This window comes from Opisthocomus hoazin, chromosome 25 (assembly GCF_030867145.1).
Source record: "Opisthocomus hoazin isolate bOpiHoa1 chromosome 25, bOpiHoa1.hap1, whole genome shotgun sequence".
Taxonomy (NCBI): domain Eukaryota; kingdom Metazoa; phylum Chordata; class Aves; order Opisthocomiformes; family Opisthocomidae; genus Opisthocomus; species Opisthocomus hoazin.
Window position 1 is genome coordinate 8,957,467 of NC_134438.1, and position 22,788 is coordinate 8,980,254.

At 44.5% G+C, this 22,788-nt stretch overlaps 1 protein-coding gene and 1 long non-coding RNA gene across 3 annotated transcripts; both read right to left on the reverse strand.

The window, feature by feature from the left end:
• Nucleotides 1-3,039: 3,039 nt before the first annotated feature.
• On the reverse strand, nt 3,040-21,706 carry NUCKS1 (nuclear casein kinase and cyclin dependent kinase substrate 1). 2 transcript variants are annotated; one of them, XM_075442846.1, is made up of 8 exons: nt 21,458-21,706; nt 13,566-13,615; nt 12,416-12,521; nt 10,323-10,378; nt 9,835-9,987; nt 9,427-9,579; nt 8,831-8,980; nt 3,040-8,141 (listed from the first exon to the last, which is right to left on the reverse strand). In XM_075442846.1, the coding sequence occupies exons 1-8, from the start codon at nt 21,472-21,474 to the stop codon at nt 7,942-7,944; spliced, it is 885 nt and encodes a 294-aa protein (XP_075298961.1). In that variant the 5' UTR covers nt 21,475-21,706; the 3' UTR covers nt 3,040-7,941. The 2 variants fall into 2 exon arrangements, with proteins under 2 accessions (XP_075298961.1, XP_075298962.1); XM_075442847.1 differs by having other exon boundaries at nt 8,831-8,977; nt 21,458-21,705.
• On the reverse strand, nt 14,596-20,816 carry LOC142364115 (uncharacterized). The gene is made up of 3 exons (XR_012766183.1): nt 19,677-20,816; nt 17,833-17,924; nt 14,596-14,967 (listed from the first exon to the last, which is right to left on the reverse strand). It is a non-coding gene; the product is annotated as an uncharacterized LOC142364115 (long non-coding RNA).
• Nucleotides 21,707-22,788: the final 1,082 nt, after the last annotated feature.

The window sequence follows — 22,788 nt, forward strand, 5'->3', positions numbered from 1 at the left end:
TTGATACACAGATGCCAAATACCAGGGAAAGAAGTAAAAAAAACCTGTTCACTTTCTGGTTTGCTGCAACAAAACTATACCTAAAAGCATGCTTTTAAAGTACAGGGAATTTGCTGAGAAATCTCTCCATTTCCACAATCTTCCCAGGTTTCCTTCAACATGCAAGATGGGCACGAACAGAACAGCAGCTCGTTAAATCAACTTTGTCCCGTTTACTTGCTCTTTCAAGGCCACCTATAGGACCAAAACAAGCTGTGCTGCAGAAAACAGATCCAATCTTGAATTCCACCTTTTGACTTTATTTTAATCCTATATCCAAATATACCAAAAGAAACACAAACAGGATATTCCCGAGGCAAAATTCTGCTAGATTAAAACTTGACAGCTAGTATTCTTTGCCAAGGGAATCTTATCCCCCTGGTTTGGCAGAGCTCGCTGTAGTTACAAAACCCTATGCATGTCCGCTTCTCAGATGCACATTCATTTAATGTGAAAACAAATAATTTGTTCCTGGTGCTAATTCCCTGTAAATACTACTACAAAGCCAATGGGAACTTTAAACTTGAGCTGGCTACAGGACTGAGCGGTCAGTAAATGCACTGGGTTCAAAAGAGCAACACCAAGGAGAAAGGCAGCTGAAGGCTCCACGTAACGATAGGATGGTCAAAGACTAGTGACAGTGGGGAAGAAAAGTAGCTCGTGAAAAACCATTTACAGATCCTAGTATTGCACCATTTCTTAGAGTAAGTAGTGTTTACTTCTAGGGTCAAAAGAAGTGCCACACCTGCTAGCTGCTAATTAATCCTAAAAGTGAAGTGCAGTACCTGGAGGTAACTCTACAGCTGCTCCAGATAAAGAATCCATGTTGATGGCAGCATATAACTGCAGATACCACAGCAGTGAGGCAGAAATACCTGTCAAGGGTAATTGCCTGGTATGTTTGAAAAGAAAAGGGAGGAATGCCATAAGCTGCGTTATTAAGTCACCCCATTCCAGCAGCCTGGAGCATCCCTGTCTGACATCAACCAAGCCTATGCTACAACAACCTCATTTTACCACTCTACTGAATAAAACAGACCCAACAGGTAGAGAAGCAGAATCTGCAGCCAGGCACCCGCCTATGGCTGTCAATTAGCACACGGGATTTTGTGTTGGGGAACAAAGCTGGCATCTCACACGGCACCCACACCAATACAGCAACCACCCCGTGCTGCAGCTGGAGGCAGGGGCAGCCTGGTCTCCTGTCCAGCGGCAGCAAGCACCAGAAGTCTCGGAGACCACTGCTGAGCGTGCTGCTGCGCTGGGGCAGGGACAAGGCCCACCCGATGAGCTCACCACAGAAGCGCATTGCCGTGCCGAACCCTTGGGAGAACCTGGTCCTCAGGGTGCTGGGAGCCTCGCCCTGTCCCTGTTGGAAACGGGGCACTCGGCCGGAGGAACCCAACCCCGGCCCGCAAAGCACTGGGACCGCAAAGCAGAGCCCTGGGGAGACCGCATGGGGCGGGGCGCTACCGCCTCCGCCCCGCCCCCCGCAGCCGAGGCCCCGCCCCCGGCCCCACGCGGGACCCAGCGCGCCCCCTGCTGGCGCGACGGTAAACGGAGCAGAGCAGGAACGGGAAGGGAACGCAAAGCGGCGGCGGAGGCTGCGGTGTGCGGGGCCGGGGCTCTGCGGCTGCAGCTGACAGCGGCTGCAATGCCTTGACAGCACAAACTCGCCCTGCACCGCAGCCTGCAACGCCCGGCCCGAGGCATGGGGAAGGCAACCCGCACCCACGGGGATGCACCCGCCTTGGGTGGACCCCCCCGAGCAGCCGCCGTGGATGGGATCCCCTTGGGTGGATCCCCCTGAGCGGCCGCCGAGGATGGGATCCCCTTGGGTGGACCCCCCCGAGCGGCTGCCGAGGATTCAGCGCCAGTTGCCCGTAAGCGCAGCTGGCCACCTCCCCCTGACACCCACAAAGAACAGGTGGAGGATCTGCTGTCAGTGCCAGGACAGAGACGGCAAAAGAGAAAGGCTATCGAGTGCTCACAGAGGCAAGGGTGATGCGTAAAAGGCTTTGTGTCTCCTCATCATCGCTTTTCGTAATCGGATTTGAACCTGAAAACCTCAACTCGCAACAGCTCTCCTGTGGAACGGCCTGTGAAACCAAGGATGCCGTTCTTTACGGCCAACATGACCTCATTCGTTAACTCTTCCCCTCAACTCATCGGGAGCAACAGGAAGGTCACACTCGCCCAACTGTTCTGGCCAAAACCTGACTTATGCTCCTCAGAGAAAGCACAAGCCCTACGCAAAGCAATTAATCCCAAAGCCAGCAGACATCATGAAAGATGAACACATTTTTACATCTCACTAATACTCACAAAAACAAAAAACAGCCACAGAAGAATACCTTCAAATAGCAGAAAAATTACACAAGCCGTGTTTATGGGTTATAAAAGCCCTTTTATAAAGCCATTTTTAAACAAAACCAAAAAGTTTACAAAAGAAAATAAAAGATACAGAAGAATGAGTTGCTTAATATATTCCAAAAAGGAGAAAAAATAAAAGAGGGGACACAATTCCAACATGCTGAACAATAAAGGGTTCTTTTTCCTTGTGTTTTTCTTTAATACAAAATACAAGCGAAGGATACACATACTTAAAACAGAGCTCAGGAGCAGGTATGCAGTCCTGGGAACCCTTTCAATAAAAGCAAAGCAGGGTTTTGTTAATTTTTTTTCTTTCTTTCTTTGCAGGTACATACAGAGACTGGAATATGTAAAATTAAGTAGCACAAAAGACCATCACACAACTCTACCAATGAATGTTGCATCTATAAATTCACGAACATGGTCAACAGTCATGTTCACTTCAACCCCTTAAAAAAAAAAGTGTTGTTTTTATTTTAAATAAAGCATTAATGTTACATTCAGACTTAACTCCTAGTACCATGCGGTAGATCTCAGTCTTGTCAAGGTATTGCAAGAATCACCAACCCTATCGTGCCCAGTAGCACTGAACACCATTTGCAGCTGCCCCTTTGCCTGTTCTTATTAAAAAAAAAAAAAGTTAAAAGGGATAGGGAGGGGAACTGCAAAGAGCCTGCTTTTTAGAAAAGCTGAACAGGGGGTTGCAAATACTCAAGACAAATATTCGTTGCATACCATATAACGATGCCTTGCTGATAGCTGAAGGCCCAAGGCCCTACCTGGAGTCTCCTCCTCTACCTTCACGGTGATTATTCAGGGTTTGCTGTGACATGATGTTCATAGTTTAACAAAAATTATGTAGCTCTTATTTACACTTTTTTTGTAACAATTGCTTCTGCAGGAAAAAAAAAAAAGTAAAACTCACAAATCTTTAGAACACAAAGGGAATAAGATGTCAGACACTCCCATGCGCGCACTCACACCCGCGCACTCACACACAAAATACTTCAGGGGCTTTTACACACATTATTCTGGCTTAAGCTGATTGAGTATTTCTCCATCCCACCCATTACCCCTCCCAAAATATATATATAAAAAACCCTTGCCCCAATATACAAAGCATATGCACAATGGTGTTTTGCAGTCACACTGAGCATGCTCAGGCCGATGGACCCACTCGATTCACCGCGGCTGAAGGGGGCAGGCAGTCTAGAGAGTCGTTTCCAATAGTGGTTGATGCACAGAGTCAGCACATGTGAGAACCTGGCTAGACTTAGAAATATTTGTGGTTTGTTTTTAATATAAAGAGTTCAATGAAGAGACATTCAAATGCCAGTCACCTACTGAAGTGGGGAGTCTAAAACAAGGATACACTTGATTTGGGGAGGTCTCGAAAGGACACTGTCATCTTTCGGAGCTCTGATATTCCTCATAGTACTTTTCAAAAAAAAGTCACCTTAGACAGTAAGAACAGAATAGTTAACTTTGCTTCCTAGTTTCATTAGCAGAACTTGTATTTAAACCTCCCCAAACTGCAGGAAAATATTTGAAGTTCAGGGAAAATTTTCTATTAAATCATATACATATAGAATATACATTTTCCACACATAGATGTGAGCCCCCCAAACTAACATATCCTATATGCCAGTAACTGTTTTGTGACAGTGTCCCTTCAAATATCCATTTGCTTACATTTTCATGTCCTGCCTCCCCCAACAGATGAATGTCCACTTCGCAAATACTCAACTCATGGATCAGTTTGTAGTTTTTAAGAACCATGTGTTCAACAATATGATCTGTTATAAAAATAAACACTTCACAAACAAATTACATAAAGCAAAGCACCAGTTTCTACAGCTCAAAAGCTTCCAGCATGTTACAGTTTACTTCCCTCCCTCCTTAACCTGGGTGCCTCAGTGTCTATTGTACCTTTGTGACCATCACCAGTGGAGGGGAACAAAAAAAAAAAATAAAAAAAAGAAAAAAGGAATTCAAGCGCATCTTCTGCCATTGCCTTGGCAGTCCATCACCTGCGGAGGCAGCCGTGCGGTGGCACAGGAGCCGAGCACGCTCAGAACCAGCCCCCAGCACCAGTGAGGTTCTCGTGCTGCTTCTCGCCCCACGCACTCTTCTGCTCTGACGAAGTCAAAACAACAAAATTAAAAGCTTCTCGGCTGCCCCACTTCTAAGTCTTGCTCTCACTCACAATCCATTCTGAAACCCATTTAGCTTGACACATTTGGCATTCTCATGCTGATCAAACAGAATCTGAAGCAAATAATCTTTAGTATGAAATTCCAACTGAAATTGCAGATTTTTACTGATCAAGCCTTGTGGCCAGTTAAAGGCAGTACTATTGGCATATAACTGCGAAACTGTATGTGGCGGTGTGGATTCAGAAGCAGAACGTACGAAAGGATACATCATGGAAGTTAGTTATGAACTACCATTTTAAGAGTAAGACCAGGGCAGGGCACTAGATTAGCTAAACTTTGGAATAAATCCATTTACCTCTCTGCAAAGGCTCCCAAACTACAGCTGTGTAACAGAAGACAATCTTTTCACAGCATTCCTCTGTGAATGAAACTTTCTGCTCCGCGAAGAACTAGTCGTGCTCCTTAAGAAAGGCGTTTTTACAGCTTTCCTTCAAGAAATCAGAATGCTTAATACAAATTAATTAAAAAGGACATTTACAAATGTTAAGTCTGCCGGTACTGAAAAATGTTGTGTACTAAAAAAAAACGTATTAATCTTCACAATCTTCTTCTATCTGTAAAAATGCGAACTGCTGTATTTCTAACAGAGTAACCAAGAGACCGTTAGGGCTTAGTGTTTGCACAAATCAGCAAAACAGTAAGATATAGAAAAAATTACAAAATCCCAGTAGTAGTACAGGATTTCCATAGTGTTTGGGTTGTGACAAACTCAAAGATAAGCATCATTCAGCCTCTAACAGCCATGAGAATGAACACACCAGAAAGCAGAACATTTTTGTAAGATAAAGGGCCAAAATTGACAGGCATAAAATAATCCAGTCCAAAACCTGAACTGAACAACGGAAACATATTTTTCACAGCCTTAACTTCAGTTAACTGTGTTAGAAAAAAACCCAAAAATACATTTTAAGTGGAACTTACAAAATACACTCTTCAGCAAAAATCTGGTCTAGCAGTTGAAGAAACAGCTGTTTGGCCAGATCAGCCAGAGGTGTTCTACATTTAAGTAATCCTTGTACATTTTAATATCAAAAAAACCCTAAGAACCCAATAGACAAGAATAGCTTGAAACATCATCTGGATTGAGAGGAACTATGTGGACCATTCACAAAAGTGTACACTACTCCCAAACGTAATCCAAACGTTTTTTAAAACCTGGCCATTTGTTTTCCCGTATTATCCAAGAAGCACTGGAGTAGGAGTGGAGGGAATGCAAGGGACTCTGCTCTGCCAGAGTTCTGGAAGGTGGGAAGGGGTATGGGACAGGAAAGGGGATTACATTCACTTCTTTTTCAAGACTGATACTTTACTCCAGCCTTAAGCTGTTCTGCAAAATTAAACCACTTGAAAAAAAGATTTACAATGGAAACACCGATCATCTTTATTGTAACGGCAACAGTAGTTTCATTATAGTAAAGAATGTTAGAGAACTTAAATTTTTATAAGCCAAGGTAAAGTATTTACCAGCCTCAATAAAATCCATGGCTATGAATCACACAAGACAATCACTTGGCTGTTATATTAATATTCCTTTCCACATTTTAGGCTCCACACTGCGCTCAGCATCTTCAGGCTCCCTACACCATTCAGCCAAGTGTCCTTCCTGGTCATATTAGTGTATCACATCTAAAAGCTCTCTAAAATCCAAACAGGATTAAAAATCTGGTAGCATGTGCACCATAAATCCAACTAATTAGCTGCCTTATGTTACCTTCAAGAGGCTGGTTACAAAACATGTAGTTTGTGACAAAAAAGATGCAAAGGTTGTCAGCTATAACTGTGAGCAACATACAGAAAGCATAAAGGGTTTAAGAAAAAAAAAAAAAAGAAGAAAGAAAAATGGCAGGTCCAGTTTTCAATATTTCCACCAACAAACATGGCAGCAACCTCTGTATTTGAAAACCAAGGCTTGTGTACTTTAATTAAAGTTTAAAAAAGGATATGGCTGCTTTGATAAAAACACATTAAAATGCCACCACACACATCTCAAGTGTCCTGCATTTAGAGGGACATCCTGCTTTTACTATAAAACAATAGCCCTGCTACACTGCTTCCAAACTCCGCTTCCTCCCAGCTTTACCCTTTAATACTGTTCCCTATTCAGCACTTCTTAGGCTTAGGGAGCAGAACGATGACCAACAGTCAGAAGCAGACATGTCGACATGGGAGCAAAGCCTCCCCCACTGTAGGATGGAAGGATGACGAAATGGAAGTGGTATTGGGGTGACATTCGCTATCGATGGAAGTCTGCTGTCCCACACTGCAGCTGGAGCGGCTGAGAGGTATGCCTACATAGCCTTTCCGAGGACAGATGGAGCGAGAGAAGAGAAACACTTAAGCGTGACTCATGGGATCCGAGACTGACCAGAGCATTACAGGAATCCTTTGCTTCACATTTATAGAAGGACATCCCTCGCCCCAAAAGCTAGAGAATTTAGTTTTACACTACCCATCAATTTTTTGCCTTGGAAAAAGTTTAAAGGCATTTTCCACAATACCAAATGGAAACCAGAGTTTTAAAAATTGATTTCAATTTCTCTTCCCTATTCTGCCCATCTATAGCCAAACCTTGGAAGAAATAAAATAGAGCTAATGGACGCGATAAGCCTGTAGGTTCTATATCTGAATTTGTATAGAATGAACTGCAATTTGCCTAAAGCAGAATAGTATTCTATCCAGCAAAGACAAATGATCTCATAACCTAATTGGAGGGTCTTTTCTAAACAAGACAGTTGCTCTCCATGAAAAACGTGTCTGAATCCAAGAAACACAGGTTTCCTCCCCATGTTTCCTCTTCCTCAACTGTAATTATAATCAACTACATTTTTTCTGAGAGTGAACTTGTATCAACAAAAGTCTGTTAAAGCATAGGTTCATTTTTTCCATATATTCAAATACAGCATAATAATTGTAAAGAACTCTTACCAGCACTGGGAAATCTATTCTACTCAATGATTTGTAAGTATGGTTTCCATGTATCAGTCTCAAACCTTATTGCTTCACAACTGCAGTATCCCTTGGAAAAAATATATATTTAAATGGTCTGTTAATTTGTCTCAAATGGCTTTCAGATTTGGTGGGGGAGGGAGAACGGAATGGCCAACAGAGAACAGTGACTTCAAAATATTACTGTATAAGGGTTTCCTCTTATTAAAAAAAGGATACACTGTATTAAACAGCTGAAAGTAAAGACAGCATTCAAAGCCCATGAGTCAAGCCACAGCCAAAACCGTGTTCTACCCCTAAGTATGTTTTCTTTTCCTTTTTCTTTTTTTTCTTTTTTTTTTTAAACAAAGATTTCCTCAACTGCCATTTAATCTTCACCAGAGGGTGCTTCATCTTCAGATCCCTCATCCCCTGACTTCTCTGGTGGAGGGCTGGCTGACTTTTTCTTTTCTGGAGGACTTTCAGGCTCTTCATCCTCTTCTTTGGGGGATGGGGTCTTTTCTTTTGTTGCCTTGGAAGCTGTGGGGCGGCCTGCCTTCCCTTTGCCTTTCACCGGACTGGGGGTCACTGAAAAAAGAAAAAAAATTATAGAAGTTATCATCAGCAACAACAACAAAAAAAGTCAGATGGCTTTACACAAACAGGAGTGACAAAACACTTCAGCAGCAGGTTTCATTTTGCTTTGACCGTATCACACACATGGTGTTTTTTGCACTCTGTATTACTAAGCCTGAACTGAAAAGTTAGCTAGCAAGATTTTAAAACTATTTAACTGCTAGTCCTGACTAATTACTGGATATGACATCATAAACTAACATAGCTAGACTCTTGTCAAACCAGTACACACGTTGCTATTACGATTTTAGACTTCCTGCAGAAATGCATCAAACTTTCCTTTTGGTTCAGGTTTCTCCACCTCCCTCCACCCTGAAAACATCACAGTCCGTGAGTCCCAAACAAAGCCACAAATCGCATTATTTGGCTATGAAACATAGCAACTCAGACTGCAGCACCTCAACAGGGAAGGTTTTGCAATCTATGCGGTTTTTGCCAACAAGACGCAGATACTAACTCAGTCTCTTGATCAAGTAAGAATTAAAGCCACCTTATTATTTCATAGTGCTGCTTTAAATTAGCCCTTCAACATTCTCTGTGAATGCCTACTGATCTCAAGACTTCCACCGAGTCTTCTACAGTAGAAAAAGAAGACACTAGTCTTTGAAGCAAACTGCATGACCTTCCTTCCATAGACTCACCTGTAGCCTTTAGCCTGGGCTTCGGCATTTTCTTTTCTTTCCTCTCTGGCTTGGATTTCTTGGAGACTTTTTTATTTTTCTTTTTTGAACTGCCATAGTCGCTATCATCATCATCTTCCATGAGGAAGTCTTCATCGCTTCCTGAATCTGCTGAAAGCAGAAAGAAATTTAAGTTTTTGGAAAAAAGGAAAGGGAACAGAAGATACAGTTGAAAGATCTGCCAGTTAAACTGCAGAGACAGGAAATTCTGACTCTGTGACCTTATGAGCTTCCATCTATCCACTGTACTAAAGAAATTTGACATAGCAGGTAAGATTTTTACATTGGTAGGGATAAAGCACTATTATGATGAAACAGGCAAGTGTTTTGAGGTCCTCAAAACACGCTCTGTCTCCTTAGTAAGTAACCCATCTCAAAATAAAGAGAGCCTCTTGACAGAGAGAAGTTAAGTGATCTGGTACTCTTCATTCTGAAATCATGCTTGAACTTTGTATTTCAGGAAATTACTGCAGTTCGTTACCCACTGAACCCGTCTCTTCTTAGGAACTATACCCATGTCACACTGATTTCAACTTTTTACAACCCCATGTACTCACTTTCCTGGAACTGTGCCTCATCATCCTCTTGCTCTTCCTCCTCACTACCCACATCATCCATTAGCATTTCTCGCTGTTTAGAAGCTGCTTTGGATGCTGCCTGTCGTTGCTGACGCACATTTTTGTGGTCTTCTTTCTCGTCCTCACTGTCCTCTGCAGCAAAAGTCACCAAGTTATAATGAAGATACAGAATACAGACCACCTTTCTGGAGGTAGCACACGGGCAAGACAAAGGTCAAGTCATTTGTGAGAAAATTCATCAGAACACTCGATGAATAACTGAGCTGTGAGCAGAACAGGGTCACATTCAACCTAATATGCACATTTCTGTAGCCGCCCAACAGTGATCCTGTGCAGTATCTTTTGCTGCAAAGACTAGCAATTGGCAACTTTTTTCCTTTTTTTTACCTGCAGGCCTTTTCCTGGATTTGGAGGCTGGTCTCTTATTTTTTTCTGGTTTAGCCTTTTTTCCTTTTTTGCTTTTTTGCGAGCTCTCATAGTCACTGTCAGCTTTGCCATCATCTGCTCCTAAGTCATCATCTTCACTGCCAAAATCTTCGTCTGGAAGGAAAAGGTATGAATATGAAGCTTCTTGTATCATTCTGAAATATTGACAAGAACTACAGGGAAGATCTTAACATACATCTATCTACCCGTGAAGACAAACTTTATAGCAGCATCATATTACACACACACACACACAAAAAATCTGTTATCCCAAACCACAGCCAGAAGTAGCAGCAGTAGAGGCAGCATCCACTTAAGACAAGTCTATTAGAAAAGTGCGTGCTTCTCTAGTCAGAAAAATTTCTTTCTTACATCAAATCCTACTCCCCTGCCTCTTACAAACAGGTCTTTATTTTGAAGATACACTATCAGTCAACGTAGTTAATTACCTGCCGACTGTGAATCATCTTTTTTAGTCTTCACATCTTTGTCTTCTGAATCCTCACTGAAAATGAGAGAAAGACAGGGTTTGACTACTGTTTTAACTGATTTCAGTCACTGCTGTATGGAAAATATCGATTTTCAGAGAGCAAATTGGTATCTAGGCTGTGAATATGCACTTTTCCTGGACATTACCACATTATACTTCAGGATTACTCAGCTGTGTATGTAGTTATCGTGGTTGGAAAGATAATGTTCAAACTCTGAATCACATACAAACTTCACACAGAGTCAAGTGAACCAACCAGGAAATAATACGGTTGAGATGGATCATGCACTTCACTCCGAAACCTACCAATAATGCAGATGCCTGCCATTTTACAGAATTTTGAAGTTTTGTATCCTAATGAATGGCTGAATCTACAGATGGAATAAAGTTTTATTCTGAACAGATTTATAGCCAGAACTTGTCTTTAGGATATTGTTTTCTTTGAAATCTTTCACTCTGTGCACATTGCTATATAGTAGATAACCAGCACGTATTTGGTCTACAAGCTCCCAAACAATCTGATCTCTCATGGAGTTTCACCGCTCCCTTTAGTGGTTTCAATCCTCAGGGGGTTCCCCTATCACAGGGGTACTAATCTTCTGCTCTTATCCAACTCCCATCACTAGTCCTCACCACTGTCCAGAGAGGGTTCTCCTTCCAGCATGTGTAGGAACATGCACTCCAGTCAGGGAGCAAACAAGTGTTTTAAACAGGAATGATGAATACTCTGTTGTTGAGGGCAACTGACATCTGCTTCAGGAATGGCTGAAGTGCGGAGTTTGCCAAGGTCAAGACGTGCAATAGACCAAACCTTTCCTACTTTCAAATTCGGCAGCTGGAGCTGACACACAACATCTCTCAAGAACTCTTAATAGTTTAGACAACCTGTCACATTACAGCCCCTCAGGCCCGTTTGTCTTCAGTCCGATAGAGACAACTGTGGATTTCAATCACTTAAATGCATGAGTTTGTTTTACATGCAAGGCCTCTGCAATGTTTGTGATACATACAGAAGTGTTCTTACATACTTAAAAGTCTCCAAAGCTAATAGGACAGCAAAGTTAACTATCTAGTTGCTTTGGGAGCTGCCTAGCCAAATTTCTTTACATGTCATACCCATTAAATCTCTGATTTTGGGTGTTCTAGGCATTTTCCAGGGTGAAAATAGTCTCTCCCTCTCAGTTCACAGTAGCAGGTGGACCATGCAAATACTCCCATGCCTGCATTAGCTTTCACCATCTAGAACATGAGCACGATGGGGAAGCCTCTTACGCATACCTGCTGGTAAGTTACCCATATTCCAGCAAACAGTGCAACAGAATAGAGACACTTTGGGCTTACAGAAGAACCATCAGCTGGCAGAAATGCCATCCCTCAAGTTGATGTGTGTCGTGAAAGCAGTCTAATGACTTCATAGACGTTATGGCAATCACTTGCTGATCATAGGTATTGTAAAAAGCAAAACGCCCTCGCTCTCCAGGACAGACTTTCACTATTCAGTACGGCATCATTTAGCACTGAGTCCTTTCACACTGCTGGAGCAACTCAGTTATCAAAATGCGTTATTTTGCTTCTGAATTAGACAAAACAGGAAACGGGAAACAAAGAACCACGAAACTAACAAACGGTCCCTACTGCCAAGTGCCACTGCACCGTCCCATTTAATCTTTAACCACAGGAATGCTCTGAGAATACAAGAACATCATGGAAAATTAAATGCATCTTGCCACTAACCTACCTGGATAATTGCACTAGTTACCAATTTTTGTAACTCAGATCATATTCCTTCCCATTCTGTCTAGCTCTGGAAAGCTATTTTAATAATGAAGTACTAGTGACAAGCACTTGGCACATGATTTCTCTGTCTACTCGAATAAGAAAGAACCACCTCAATGTCCAAGCTGTGTATGCAAGCTTTGTGATTGAGAGCTCTGTATCTTACACTGCAGACCTTGAATTCCACTTACAATCAATCCTCTTAGAAGATACTGCTCCCCATATACAGGACAAGGCTTGGAGACATGTTCGTAACAGATGAAGTGCTTCTTTTACCTGTCCTCCTGAGAATTCTTCCCAGATCGCCTCTTATTTTTAGCCTCCCGGGGAGACGAACGGATTTTCTTGGATGGGGGACCTGAATCTCTTCCATAATCTTCATCTGGACGGGACAGTACAAAATGGTTTTGAATCAAACGCCTAGTTCCCAGCAAACTGACTTCCTCAGCTATAACTTAAACTGACCATTTCATGCACATCAAAAAGAAGCCCTTCAAAAAAAACAAAAATCACAAAGCTTCAAACAAAACTTTATAGAAGCAAAGTCCTGTTTTAAACTAGCAATTTACCTTTTCTTCTGCCAACAGCACAATAAAAATGCCACACACAATCAAGGGACACAGGAGTAATAGAAAACATACAAAAAGGCTCACAAGAAGACACAGTATCTCATTTTACAGCTAGTCAGAACGAGAGTTATCATGTAAACCTATTAAAAGTTAACATTCATACATATTTCTACATGCTTTTAACAGCAAACACCATTTACTGTCCTATGTTAGGAAAAAAAGTACGTCGTTACATAGCAGTTTATGGCATAACTTTTTACAACTATTACACAATACCTTATACAATATGTGTAACAGGACTCCAATTAAGACCTACGCATATTTGTTTCCATTAATTACCAGTGCAACCTCACTTAGCAAACAGTAGCAGTATGTCTATTTTCTAAGAACACAAAACATATTCCATATGGCTTCCAGAAATATTTCATTAATTCACACAGAACAAAGATTATTTTTTTTTAGATGCAATTCACAAAAATGCCTGACATGATGGGATTAACTAGAGTCCACCAAAATAAATTGAAAACATATTTTACTGCAGTAAAAAGTGGCATCAGGGAGATTCTGCCACAGAACATAACATAGACCAAGGAAGAAGACAGTTGCTGCCAACAGCCTCAAGGCATTACAACAATACAAGCAGTAAATAATGAGATTTCTATCACCATTGTTTGTTTAATACAAAACATATGAGAATCATTATATTTTCAAATACTTATTAACAGTTCAGAGACTGAGAACAGCAGAAACTCCTTAGAATTAAAGATGTGACTAGAAGCAAAAAAAATAACATGCAAAGCAATAAATGAACTGCTCTAGCCCAAGAACATTATACTGTTAAGAAAAAAGTCATTTACCAGCATCATCTGATTCCTGAAACTGGGAGTAATCGACCACCTTCCTGTTCCTGTTAAAAAGCAAGGAGGGAAAAAAGATTAGCAATTCATAATCTCAGAGATACAAAAGCTTTCTTCAAGTAACAAGAAAGTGCCACATCCTTGCTTGCAGTGCAGGATTTGTAGTCCAAAAACATCCCAGAAAAACTCTCATAAACAAGCGACCTACACCTCTGAAGCAAAAAATAAATACAGAGTACATTCTAGCATTTTCCTAAGAGTCATTATAGACTGGATTATATTCTCACAATTTTACAGTGCTTTTTTGTACGTAGCACTCTCTTACAGCTCATGACTGCAGTGAGAAAGAGCCATCTTAACCCATGCTACACGGTTCTTTCATTATATATCACTATAGTAGTGAAAGCGCTGTTTTAAAGCGGTGTCTGCACCCAAAGATTAAAGACTCATTTAAAGAATGCATCAGCCTGAACTTAAGCCAGAGCTCCCCCTAACACCCTGTCTCAAAGCTGTGATACTTCAGACTAGGATTCCAGGTATGAAACAAGTACACTAATATTATAATGAATTAGACAACTGTTTCCTAACTGCTCTTTTTTGAATTTCTGTTTCTCACAGCTCAATGTAATCATGCTTGCTCTCATACCTTCTCCTCGTCATTTTTGTTTTCCCATGTGTTCCCTGTTTCTAAAGCATTTTAAGTTTTCAGCAGGGGCTTCTAGGAGCTTTCTCAATTAGTTACTTTGATGCTCTAACAAGATGTCAGAGAGCTGTTACAATGCTTAACTGTATCACTAGGCACAACAAGGGAAGAAGATAAGCATTCTACCCAACCTACGTTTTTGGACAGCGAATGAGCATGGACCTGTACTTTCTTTACCTTATCAGCACCTTCTCTGCTCTAACCAAACCAAAAGTAGTGCAGGTAACGAGGTATCATTAACAGTGCAAATGCAATGGCCAATTCTAGGCAAAATTAGTTAATTACACAAGCAGCTATTACAGAAACCAATGCCTCACTTGCAAAAAAAAAATCAGATCTGTTTCTCTAACTTGTCAAAACCTAAAAAATGAAACCTAAGTACTTGCTGGCTACTTTCTCAGCACCTGTCCCAACTATTTTATTGACAAGACAGAACTGCCCTGCAATACAGCTACTCAAGGGAACCAAGACAGCGACATAACTGAATTCTATTTGAGTTCTAGCTGATAATGCCCAAGTCAAACGCAGACCCCAAGCACCCACCTCTTCAGCTGACACGCAACAGGAGGCGGCGGCACAGCTGAAACAGGCACCAGAGATCCAGACACCCCTTCACACACACTTTTTACAATCCCTTTGATCCAAAGCCAATGCTGACCTTGATTTTGTAGCAATCATCACGTGAACTCACTTTTACAGCTAGAAAAGTCAGGCAAGCGATAGATTGAGTGACCCACCCAGCACCACAGACTTGGGGATCACTGCAACCAGAAGCCAACACAAGCCCCATCCAGCACACCGACCACAACGCCCTTCCCCTCTCCCGCACTGCAGAGCGCGACTGTTGAATTTCACATTCAGTTCCCACAACCAAAGTGCACTTTGTGATTAACATCACGCACTGTTGATCAGACTGTTTAGTTGAAAGACACCCCAAAAGCCATTGTTGCGTTCTGACTGTTTATCCACTTGAAATCAATAAGTTACTCTCTTGTACAAGTACCTCTATTCATGGCTTACAGCAGCAGCCTTCAAAAGATCAAGGAGCATAATTATTTTATTTTAACCCTACACCAAGCCTCTTAACCCCTCCCCAACCAAAAAAAACAAACAAACAAGCAAACAAAAGGAAGACAAGACCAGTCATTAGATTAGATTTCTACAGGCTGAATCTCATCCAAGCTTCAGAGTACACGTGAGTGGAACAAAGTACAACAGCAATGTGCTACAGAGCCCTGCTTGCTCACTCGCAGTCTGAATGTGGTAAAATACCAATTTAGGAATACAGCTACTGGCAAGGCTTGTTCTGGTGCACCGTCCAGGGATTCTAATTCCTCTTCTAACAGGTAGCCTTCCTCAAGATTACCTCCTAACCCATCTCACATGCAAACCCAGTAATTTTGTTCTGCTAAGCATCTGAAGAACAACAAAGTTACTAAATAAGATGTTTGATTTGGTGTAAGTATCAGGTATTAGTGGTTTTTTTCTTCTAAAAGTGTAAACAAGGGGAAAAAAATAAAACTGCCACATACTCTGTTCTAGCAGCTTTGTAAAAAGATGGTTTCTGACATCACTTATCTAACAAGCAAGATGGAAATTGCAACATTGCCACCTTGTAGTGAGTTGGTCATACAGAGTTTCACCTTGCTTATTTCAGTCAGAAACCCATTTAAATCAGGTACTGAAAATGTAACACAGGCAGACAAAACTTTAACTGAAAACAATGTCTACCTCCTTCCTCTTTCTAAGCACCACAGCCTATTGTTTTCAGCTAGAAAGTAAATCTCGCTGGGCTCTCATTACCTAGTGAACAGGACTAGTGATATTTGTATCCAGGAAAAAAAAAAATATCACCATGGTAGAAGAAAACAAGAGAAGGCAGTCTGACTTGCTTTAGTTATTTTGCAGGGCAAGGAGAAGGGTGGAGGAAAGAAGGAATATCTGCACTGATATTACCGAAGATAGAAACTTCGAAGTCTTCCCAACAGAACCAGCGAAGCTCACCAGGGCAGAAATATCAACACCAAACTGCTCTGGCATCTGCTGTTCTCCTCACCCTATATTCATCATTCACCCTATTTAGATCAACTTCTGTTTTTCTTCAGACCTGTCAGCAACACTGATGTGCAATACTTTATGAGTTTGCAAAGAGAGACTGCATCTTTTATTACACCAAGGTGACAAAACCACAGTAGATAACTTCACTGGTGTTAAAAGCCAGGAAAAAAAAATATTGCTGGTTTTGTCAATGAAGAGTATCTCTCTGCCACTAACAAAAACTAGAGGATGTTAATTAAGGCAAGAAACCAGACATAAGAGTAAACTATTTGTTAAATTCAGTTAGACTGAGCATAAAAAGGCACTCTAGTAGACATCTGGGATGGATATTGCTCAATCTGGTTTAAAATATGCACTAAAATTTTAAGATAATTTACTAGCTAATTCAACTTAACATTTAAAACACCCGTGAGAAGGAAATGGGGGAGGGAAGGTATAGAGGTCCCGACAGCGTAAGTTTTTAGCAACAGGTGTCAGTCCAATATTTCTGGAATAAAGAGCAACTCATCTAGTCAGTCATCAACACGTTACGTCAGCACTAACTTAGCGAAGTAATACTCAAGTAATTCAGTAAGAACTCAGAAATGCACAGTAATTCTTACAACCCATACTTCATGCCTACCAAACTGAAATTCCGAAATTATGAAAAGCAACATTAACATTCAAAAGGATCACGAAATGCCTATACAATGGAATAAAGATTGTGTAGTAATACCCAATCTTCTGCTAGTAAGGTCCCTAAACCCTTAGTCTTTGTAAACCAACTCCTCAGAATACAAACAAACAATCAGTTAGAAAGCTTTTGTTTTGTTAAAAGGGAATGCTTAGATCCCCAGGTATTTCCACAGGCATTCAAATACACAGATAAAAGTCCAAGTTTAAAAAAAAATACACATACAACTAAAAAGCAACGCTAGAAGGAGTCTTCAGAAAGGTAGCAACTGATCTTATGTGCTGAGGAGGAATGTTTAGGTCAAACAATTGCCTCCAGAAGTAACAACCTATCCTCTTTTACAATAAGGCAAGTAAAATGAACAACAGATTAAATGGTTACTGAGATTTTATTTAACCAATATAACTGTCAAACTAAGTATTTGTAAAAAAAGTCCTGGACCTCTCTTCTCACATCGCAAAGGCTGCTGCGAGTCTGGCCCGGAGTGGTCAGTTTCACTTTCTGGTTCTCATTCTGGTTGGTAAAGGCATCTCACTTTGAGGTCAACATGTTATCAATAAATATTACCATTAAAAGCACCCCTTTGGTGCCTTTTTTTATATGTAGATAGGAAAAAAAAGACAGATAGGAAATATTTCTTAATGGTATTCTCAAAGCTGTGCAAAACAAATAACGCAGTGCTAGAATGAGGCCTTCAATAAACAGATATTCACTTACAATTACGCATCAGGAGTCAAAACATCAAAGCCTAGTGACAGTTATGGACCTAAAACACGTCACTATGGTGTTAGTCTATTGAAAAATCGGCACAACTGTACTCAGACAAGACTCACCGACTAGAGGTTCCCAATTACAGAGGTCATTGTTTGGGTCTGGACTTGGTGTAACTCCAAACGTCTGTAAGACTAGGCACTGCTCATGGTATCTGCAGAATTTTTAGGGATACACATGACTTGAAACTCCATAAAACAATGAAATGATTTATGCAGCAACAGTTTAAGCAGTCTTGTGCCCATCCTCCATTTGAACCTAACTACAATTGAGAAGGTTTAAAAATACCATATAGAAATGTTCTGATGCAGAGCAGGACAGGGGGAAACAAACCCCAAAACACACACACACACAAATCAATTCTGTAACCTGTGTTGTTCCTGGTATTTTGATTTTTATTGTAACTCTACCCTGCTCTTGCCTCCTCTTTAGATTGGAAGTTTTCAGAGCAAGGATCACATCTTTGTATTTCTCTGGAAAGCGTCTATAGCTTATCTCTGGATGCTATCAGTCACTACTACTCAAGTTAAACGCCAGTCCTCAAGGAAGTGTTGCCCTCCTGCTACCCCACGCAAGTTTTCCAGAATCACAATATTTATACTTTACATTGTCCAGGTACAGCACTGGCAACAAGACATGTTATACTTATGTATTCTTTTCCTGCAACTAAAATTTCAAAGGACTACCGTTCCACTGTAGTGCCAATAAAAGGCTGGGATTCATGAGTTACTAATAAAAATTTAGTACACAAAGCCTTGAAGCACTGAGATAATCAATTCATAACTGGCTTCTAATCTTCAAATGAACAAACAAAAAACCCCTGTGATTTCCATACCTGCCCTCACCGCTTCATTCTGCGGTGCCTGCAGAGGAGTACCAGCAAGTGAAAGTGACCAGCGAGGAAAAGCAGAAGCAAGTTTCATCAAATTTAAAGTCAAAACTCTTACTTCAGACACATTAATTGGTGCTGTATATAAAAACAGTGGCTCAAAATGTTTCACTTCATTTGTATTCAAGAGTCAATAGGGACATAACCAATGCTCTTTGCGGTACTTCACAGGAGTTAGCCACAAGATGCAGAGGTGCACTAACGGTAGGTTCCTTAACTTTTTACTGCCTGCCGTTCCCTAACAGTAGTTCCTACCATCCTTATCCACCCAGGAGAAGTTTAGTTGTGTAGAAAGCACTTGGCTCCTAGTGCTGGGCACATGCAGCCTGTAAATACCAGGGCTTTATTACTACTACTGAACAATTTTAAGAAACTGACTTTAACAGCCAGACTCAGTCTTAAGGCAGTCTCCTACCTACAAGTAGAGTAGAAACTGGGGATTATATGTTGGATTTTATTAAGTTCATTGTTTTAGGTGCATATATATTCACTAGAAACTAGGAGACATAATAAATTAACTCAAAAACCACTGAACAGAGGAAAACCTTTCCAACACTAAATCTTATTGTGATGAGGAACCCTTCACCAGACTTCCATCTCACCAACATTAAGCTAAGACATCCAGAAAAAAAATGTATAAAGTTTTGGAGTTAAACCTGCTAGGAGACTTCTCCAGTTACTAGCAAATGGAGCAATACAATGTACTAGCCACTGAGTATGAACATTTTTTTCCCCTGAAAGGGCCATTAAATACAGCTAGACAGCAGACTGCTACATCTATTCCTGACACGTGCTAAAAGGTTTTCTGCTACTAACAGCCTGCTGGACTTCGGCACTTCATTTTGCTGTAGACCAGTGCCTGGCAACTGAGGGTAAGATAAGTCAGGTCTTTCACAATACTGCAGGATTTTACACTTATTTTTTTTTAATTATTTTTTAGAAATGGTCGCTTACAAAGTTACTTCGCACCAGGAAACTTTAGCAGCTATACTTTTACAGATACAACACTTTCCTTACCTGCAGCAAGACTCCAGTGCTGGCAAGTAAGTCACCAGCAGAACGTACACTGAAGTGCCACCCTGAGCAGCCAAGTCACATCACCACCGTGTTTCAGAACACAGGCACCGTCATTCAACATCAGACCACGGGCCCATCCAGTCCAACATCCTGCCCTGCAAAAGGCCAAAGCCTGATGCTTCAGGGCAGGGCATACCCAGCCCTATTAATCCACCTTCTGGACCCGAGACTATTCCTTAAGACTGGAGCTTTGAGCTTTACCCTTACCTTGCATGCAGGAATACACTACTGGTCAAAGAAAAAGCTATGAAAAAAACTGTTTTACTCATCACTGCAACAAAACCTCTCTCCTCAGCAAAGCTGGCCTAGTTTCCATTTATTTTTTAAACTCTCCTGTATTAGAGGCGTTACTTAAGTATGCAGGCTATCACCTATAATGTACATATCTAAGTTTTATAGCCGCAATTAGTTTTGTATTTATTACTCCAAAACATCCAAAATACCTAGGATCCACATCCCAGATCAGGCTTACTGGGAATAAAATCACAACCAGTAACTTAAAGTATCTTGAGAATAAAAAAATCCCAGAGCATCTGGAAGAATACCTTATGATACCTTTTATCTCTTCTATAAAGACAACTTAAATCACAAGTTTGCTCTCCGAGTACTTTCAAGAGAAAAGTAAGAAAGAATACACTCCTCTCTCCTCAGTTTAGTTTCAGATACACGGCAAGCTCTCAACGCCGTAGATTTTCAAAGTTCTCGCGATTCAACAGCGCAGCTAAGCTTCCCCTGCAACTCCCTGCTCCAGGTCCAACGCTCTTTAAGTAAAGACACAAACCCCACGACCTGCCTCCTTCACCGCTGGGGCAGAATACAGCCCCTTCAGCTAAACGGCCCCCCCCAGCCCTCAAACCGGCCCCCCCGGGCACGGGGAGGGGGAGCGGGGGGGAACCCCGGCCGGGGAGCGCGGGCGGGAGGGGAAGGGCGCGCGTTCACCGCCGCCGCTCCCAGCAGAGGGGGCGGCTCCTCCGAACTCCTCCCCGCAGCGTGGTTTCGCGGGGATGCACGGCCCCGCTCCTCCAGACCCTCGCTGCGTGCGTGTCCCCTCCCCCAGCCAGCGTGGTCGGCTCCGTGTGTGTGTGTGCGTCCCCTCCCCGCCCCGGCTCCTGCGACAGAGGCCTGCTGGCGAACGCCGCCTCCCGCCCTCCCGCCCCGCACGAAGTGGGTCACGGCGGATGGCAAAGATTCGCCTCCCCCCCCCCCCGTTACAAAACGCGGGAGGCCGTGCGGGGCCTCTCTGCAGGCCGCCCGCTTCGCCGAACGCGCTGCCGCCTCCCCGCTCCGCCGCCGAGCGAGGGCCGCGAATGAAGAAAAATAATAAAATATATATATATAAAAAAAAGAGTTGTAAGGAGAAAAACGAAGGGGGAATACAGGCGCAACCAGGCCCCGCTGCATCCGCGCGGCCTCCTCGCCCCCCCTCCGCCGCGCACGCTTCTCCTCCCCGCGGCCACACAGCCGCCCCCCGCACGCCTCCCCTCCGGATAGCCCACACCGCCCTCCCCGGGCCCGGCCCGCCCGGCCTCGGGCTGCCCCTTCCCCGGGCACGGCCTGCGGCGAGGCCTTGCGGCGGCGCGGGCGGGAGGGCCTACACGGCCGGGCCGCCGCCGGGGGCCGGGCCCGGGCTGAGGGAGGGGACGGAGGGAGGGCGGCAGCGCTGGCGCCGCGGGTGGGAGGAGAGGCGGGAGCAGGGCCTCCGCGCTCCGCTAAGGACTCACCTGACAGGCCTGGACATTTTCCCCGGCGGTTCGGGCCCAGCCCGGGGGACGTCGCCCAGCGCTGAGGGGAAGGAGGGGGAAATAAAACAAAACCCCGAACGCTCGCCTGCTGCGGGCTCGGCGCCGCCCGTCCCCTCCCCGCAGCGAGCGGGAGCCCTGGGCCCAGCGCCTCAGGCCGCGCCTCCGGAGCCGCCTCTTCCCCCTCAGGCGCCTCCGCTGCCGGCCCGCGCCCCCGCCGCGGGAGACGCCCGCTCCTCTGCGTGGGCCGCGCGGCCCCCCCCCGCCCCCGGTCACCGCTCCGCCGCGGTCGCCGCCGCTCAGCCGATCCCCCCCGCAAAATGGTCGCGTTCGCACGGCCGAGAGGATGCGAGCAAGGGGGGGCGGTGCAGCCTACCCCGCTGGCACCGCCTCCTCCCCCCCGCTCATTGGCCGAGGCGGGCGGATCGCCGCGCTCCATTGGCTAGTTCGAACCATCACGGCGGGCAGACCCTGCCCACTCTCCTCCGCGGGGAGGGGAGGGGGGCGAGGACGCCCCACACGCTCAAGGTGCTGTGAGCGACAGAGCGGGGCCGCGGCGCTGCCGGCAGATTCGCTACCGGCTCCCGGCCGTCCCCGCGCCGCCCCGCTCCGTCCCGCCGCCTCGGGCCTACGCCGCCCACCGCCGGTAGCCGGCCCGGATTTTTTCCCCGCCCGGCGCACGGGAGGGCCGGCGGAGCGGCGGGGCCCGACCCGCAGATTCGCCGCGCGGGGCCTCACAGCGTTTTGGAGGGAAAACGCCGGGAAGGCGCGCGCCGCCTCACAGCGACCCCCGGGGGCGTCGAGGGCCCCGCGCGCGCCGCCCCCCTGCGGGCTCCCCCCCCCCCCCCCCCCGCCGTGGGCTCAGGGCCCACCCCGCGCGTGGGGCCCGCAGGGCTCCGCAAGGCCGCCCGCTCCCCTCAGAGCGGGGCCCGGCCCTGCCGCGCCGTCGAGGCGCGACATGCCTATCGCGACTTAGGCAGGGAGGTTAGGGCCCGGCCGCGGCCCCTTTGTCATGCAAGCGTGCCGCCATTCAGAGCCGGACTTCAGAGGGCCCTGCCCGGGGGAAGCCACACGAGGGGGCTGCCCGAGCTCCCCCCCCGCCCCGGGCGCCAGCAGCGGGCCCCGACACCGGGCAGCGCGACCCACGCGTGTCCCGGCCCCGCGCTCTGCAGCGAGACCCCCCCTCCCCCCCCCATCAGACCGGAGTCACGCTCCGGCTGCAGCCCTCCGTGTTTCCACAGCACGCTGCCCCTCTTTTGTTTCCGTGGTTCGGGGGAAAGCTTTTTCTCGTGAAGAAATGCAGAAAGTGAATT

Coding starts and splice junctions, on each gene's coding strand:
- NUCKS1 (XM_075442846.1), bottom strand. Junction 9,988..10,322: donor AGATGATTCACAGTCGGCAG/GTAATTAACTAC, acceptor TTTTCCTTCCAG/ACGAAGATTTTGGCAGTGAA. Junction 8,981..9,426: donor TGAGGCACAGTTCCAGGAAA/GTGAGTACATGG, acceptor TTCTGCTTTCAG/CAGATTCAGGAAGCGATGAA.